This window comes from Psammomys obesus, unplaced genomic scaffold, assembly GCF_907164565.1.
Source record: "Psammomys obesus unplaced genomic scaffold, mPsaObe1.curated_primary_1811, whole genome shotgun sequence".
NCBI classification, from domain to species: domain Eukaryota; kingdom Metazoa; phylum Chordata; class Mammalia; order Rodentia; family Muridae; genus Psammomys; species Psammomys obesus.
The window spans coordinates 2,223,744-2,228,993 of record NW_026590503.1 but is presented as its reverse complement, the minus strand read 5'-3'; the positions used below and the strand labels follow the sequence as shown (position 1 = coordinate 2,228,993).

Sequence of the window (5,250 nt, the reverse complement as noted above, 5' to 3'; positions counted from 1 at the left end):
CTTGTTGGGAGTGAGGTGAGGGGGAGATGGAGCTCCAGGCTTGTTGGGAGTGAGGTGAGGGGGAGATGGAGGCCCAGGCTTGTTGGGAATGAGGTGTGGGAAAGATGGAGCTCCAGGCTTGTCAGGAGTGAGGTGAGGTCTGAAGACGCAGCTCGCGCATTACTGCTGCTAGTGTGCCCTGAGGTAGTCATGAGCTCTTCAAGTGGACTGTGCTTTCTGGTTGGTGTGAAGGTTGACCAGACCCCTTAGGAGAGATGTAAGGTTCATTAAACTTATCTTTGTGTAAATACTTCCTTTTGTGTAAATACTTTGCTTCTTTTGGTTCAAAGTATCTGTTTGAGTCTAATTTCCTCTCTTTTTTTTTTTTTTAATAGACTCTCTCAAGAAGAATTTCCAACCCATACCTCGAACATAGTCCTTCCCAGGTATGAAACTGTTTTTTCTCTCCTTCAGTACTTTTTGTAATGTTGGTTAACAAATGCTAGTGGAGAATTCTTGTGTTCTACCTGCCCTGAGCTGGAGTTTTGCATGTATAATGCAGTCATCATTCAGCTGCCCCTCAGGGAAGACAATGAAGAAGCTGCAATTTCTTGCTCAATGTCATGATTCCTGACACTCATGAGATAAGAAGTAACTGTTTTCCACATGCTTTGAAATAAATTACCAATGTGATAGAGCCCTAAGGCCATTTGTCACCTCTGTGCTCACTGATGAGGGGACGGATATGTGTTTACTGTGTTGCATTAAAGAATTGGACACACTTTCCCGTTCTTCGGAACAGGAGCTGGGAGGCGAGGGCCTGGACTATCTTGCTCTTCACTGTGTTACACACCCGGAACAGACCCTGCACCTGTCAGCTTTACACTTGTTGAATGAACCTCGTAGGTGTCAGGACTAGCTAAGCATCAGCTGACTCATGCCTCTGCCTCAGGAACTTTTTATCATGTATCTTGTTCAAGATTTGTTTCAAAGCTTGTTAACAGGGAATCATTTCTGGCCCATTTCTCTTTCTCATCAGATTGTATTCAAGTGATAATATTGGGAGAATTAAGCCTGAGCACTTAGATCCTATCCAGTCATAACCAATATATTATCAGTTTGTTTGCTTCAAGAGACAGTGTAGACACCTACAGTGAACAAATACGTCAACAGTTCACTAAGAGGCGCAGCACAGTCCCAGAGCGTTGACATCGCATGCACAAGGCCCTGAGCACAAACCCAGCACAGTTCCACAAAAAGAAAAGAAAAAAAACAAAAACAAAAACAAAAAGAGTTTGCCAAGAATCAAATAAGGCTGGAGAGATACATCAGCAGTTAAGAGCACTGGCAGCTCTTCTGAAAGTCACAGGTTTGAGTCCCAGAATCTACAAAGTGGCTTCCAACCATCTGTAACTCCAGTTCCAGGGACTCTAGCATCTTCTTCTTTCAAAGGCATCAGGCACCACGTTCACAGCACACATCCATACATCCATAAACACACACACACACACACACACATATGTATATATAATTTCACACTATGAAAAAAGCCAACAAATGGAAGGCTGTAAACATTCAGCAGTGTACAATAATTCTGACGAGCGTTCATCTTTTGAAGTTAGTTCACTGAATTTCACCTCAGCCTTGTGCTATAGAGGAAGATGCAATTGGAAAAAAAGAGGTAGTTTTAAAAATAGGGCCTAGTGCTCTCTGGAGGTACGTTCCTTCTTCTCTAGAGACCGGAGACTCGGGTGGAGGAATGAGATTAAAGAAAGAAGTTAATGAGATCTCTCCGAAAGACAGACTTGTGAAGATCTACTTGTACTTGTTCTGTAGATCAAATCATAACATCTGGAATTAGCTGTGAATTCTGTGTGAAACATCAGGGCAAAGCAGCTGCTGCAGCTCTGCTTCGTCCTTACACCATTCACTAAGTGGGGAGTTAGCGTCCAAGGCTTTTAGATGCATGAATTACCAACATGGCCAAGTTAGTAGGTTAAACAATTGTGATTAATCTACATAGATTAAATTACTCTCCCATTTACTGCAGTGATTGGAACATTATTTTTAAAACAGTGGATATTTACACAGATATCTTTGTGTTTTAAAAGAATATTACGGGAATGGTTAAGTAAAGCATTTTACATTTGGAAAAGTTATTATAGTCTAGTAGCATAAGTGGACCAGCAGTTAAAATAAGGCAATTATAGGCCTGTGGCTTTATAGGCGAAAATGTGCCTGAAGCTTAGGGAAATGATCATGATACTTATATATAGCTCACAGACTGTCACATTATTCTACATTTACAGTGATTGTTTGTCCTTTCCACTTAGATTTATGGAGAGAATTCTTCTTGTGCCGGAAGAGCATTAAGGAATATTATTATTGTTCAAGCAGCTGACCTGGTAAAGGACAGAGTGAACCTCAAGGGATTTTACAGGTAACAGTCTCTCACCACCTTGTCAGACGTTCTCCTTGAGAGGAGAAAGCATCCAACCAGCCTGTGTTAGAATTGTAACCTCAAGTGCAGAGTGGCAGGCTGTCTCAGTGTGATCAGGCAGAGGGGCGGCTGTGCTGTCTGCTGAGGGTCCTGAGGTTGTTGCTTCTGGTCACGGTTAGGTCAGATTCCTAGCTACACGGGCATTCTCTCTCTCTTTCCCTCTCTGTCTTTCTGTCTCTGTCTCTCTCTGTTTCCCTGTCTTTCTGTCTCTGTCTCTCTGTCTCTATTTCCCTCTCTCTCTTTCTGTCTCTGTATCTCTCTCTGTCTCTCTTTCTCTCTCTCTGATTCTTCTGAGATGTGGGTTTATGCTGCACTGGGATCTTTCAGAAGCGTAGACCCCTCTACATTGGAGACACTGCCAGGTCCCTGGAAAGGTTCGTGGGCAGAAGGAGCCAGTGACTTTAGCAGGCAAGGATGAGCCACATCTCTGGAATGAGAACACACACTCTGTCTTCCTGGGCCAGTGCGGGAAGGCAGAGCTGGACTGGAGTAAACACAGGTTCATAGCCAGTCTTCTATGGCTGGACCGACAGTGAGGTTGTTTAGGGAACGCATTTCACTCTTGTGTAGAGGAATATGCTGTCAGCTCTTTATTTTGCTATGTGAAGACAGACTAATGATATCAAAAGAAAATGATAACAAATAACCAAAAGAAAAAGAAATACCATTTATTGTCATTTTTCTGAATTAAAGAGATGACATTAAAATAACAGGATAGGACAGTACTGAGATATCACAAAAAGGACATACTCTCCCAATAACGGATGTTCCATTAAGTAATAGAAAGTTAACTTATAAAAACGTCATTTTACTATTCCCGTTGTTTTCATTGGCCACAGGAAACAAATGTTTCCATTGGAAACATCTCATGGTGGCCTGGATCCTGGGAATACTGATTCCTAGATATTTGGAGTAAGAAGACTTCTATTTGAGGTAGAATTTATACACAGAAATACACAATTCTTAAGTGTGAAGCTTAATAAAGTTTTATTTACTATATTCCTATGCAGTCATTGCCTGTGTAACCATTATTAAGATACACAGGTTGTTTATGTTCGAGAAAGTTCCCCCATGCCTTTTAACACTAACCAGTTTCTGTAAATCAAATTCTTAATGTTTTATTAGCAAATACCAGTTGAACATGATGAGATTCACACTTGTACACCGTGAATTTCAGTACTTTGTCTCCTCCCCTGCTGCTGTCTCTTCCTCAGCAGCCACACTCAGGTGAGCCTGGGCCTGTTTCCCACCAGCCTCCCTTCCACTGCCGTGCTTCTTTTGGTTGTGGGTGGGGAGACTTTCTTCAGGGCTGTTTCCATGAGTGTGGTTGGGAGTTCGCTTCCAGGAGCATCGGTGCCTTGCGGGCGCCTTAGGACCGTTGAAGGGAGCGATTCTCCTTTCCCGGGCAGCTTTAGCAGATTACACATCCCCAGGAAAGGGCCCTTGGGGCCCTCCCAACCCTGCCCTCTCCATGACAGAGTGTTGAGGAGTCTGGCCCTGTGGGGAAGGTGAGCGCACAACCCCAGCTGCTGTGCACCGCGTGGTGCAACAGCCAGCCTAAGGAAGAAGGATTGTGCTGTGCTCGGGCACCTGAGGTGTGATTGCAAGGGAGGGGAGCAGGTGGCCGGAGCAGGAGGCTGAGGGAACACGTCATGCAAGCATGAAGCGAGAGAAGGAAGTGGAAGGGAGGCTGCACACGCTCAGCGCCCAGCCTTAGCAATGTTCTCCCTGCTGTAAGCACTCTCAAGCTGTGGGTCATGAAGCCCTGGGGGTCACGTCTCAGACACCCTGCACATTACATGTATATTTCAGTTTATAGCAGGAGGACAGTTGCAGTGACGACGTAGCAACAACACAATTTTATGTTAGTGGTCACCCAACATGAAGAACTGCCTTAAAGGGTTGCAGCATTAGGAAGGCTGAGAACTGCTCCAAAACTTCTGTCACTTTCTAAGCAGCACCACCCCAGGGACCAAGTACTTAAATATATGAGCCTACAGGGGACATTTTGTGTTCAAACCCACACCAGCCACCCAGAGATCAAAAGCAAATGACACCACATACAGTCACAGCCGACTCCTTAAACTTAACATTGTATTAAGTAAGTTCTCGCGTCTAGTTGGGAGCAACTGCCAGGAGTTCGTGTTACTTAGAGAAGTCTATGCTGACATCTACCTTTTTTCCTAGGGGTTTTTGTTTTGTTTTCATTTGATTGTGATCTCTGTGGGCATTGATTGAAGACTTACCTTAATAAAGTCAATGGGAAATGAACCATCCAATTTAGAATGTATGTTATAGGAGCAGAGGGGGAAGGAGTATGCATTTTGTTGGGATGGAAGAAGAGCTACTTTTCCTCTGTAGTCTAAGTGCTGCCTAGTGTTCTAGGATGATATAAAACACTAGTATGCTGTCTGTGATGGACCACTTACATCTGTCTGTGGCAAACGGAGGTAATGCCTTCCTGCATTTTAGAAGAGAGCCTGCAGGGAAAGCTTTGAAAGCTTCCTATTCAAATTTGAACTATAGAACACATTTGTTTTTTAAACCTTATTTCCTCTTACATAGATGAAGCACTAAATACCAGCACATTTGAATTTTAAAGCTTAATATCTGTGTTACCACAGATTAATTGCAAATGGAAGGGGTGGGAGAGGTCAAGAAAAAACAAAAATTTCACCCCAGAGATGGATAGAATGCACTGTACACAGAGTCTGCACACAGGGTCAGGGTCTGCACACAGGATCAGGGTCTGCACACAGGGTCAGGGTCTG

General features: G+C 43.7%; 1 protein-coding gene across 1 annotated transcript in view; it reads left to right on the top strand.

The window, feature by feature from the left end:
• Rapgef5 (Rap guanine nucleotide exchange factor 5) overlaps window positions 1–5,250 on the top strand; it is a 194,904-nt gene that overhangs the window by 40,645 nt on the left and 149,009 nt on the right. Inside the window, exons 2-3 of the mRNA XM_055607551.1 lie at window positions 375–425; window positions 2,313–2,419. Coding sequence (XP_055463526.1) covers window positions 375–425; window positions 2,313–2,419 — 158 coding nt within the window. The remainder of the gene's footprint in view (window positions 1–374; window positions 426–2,312; window positions 2,420–5,250) is intronic.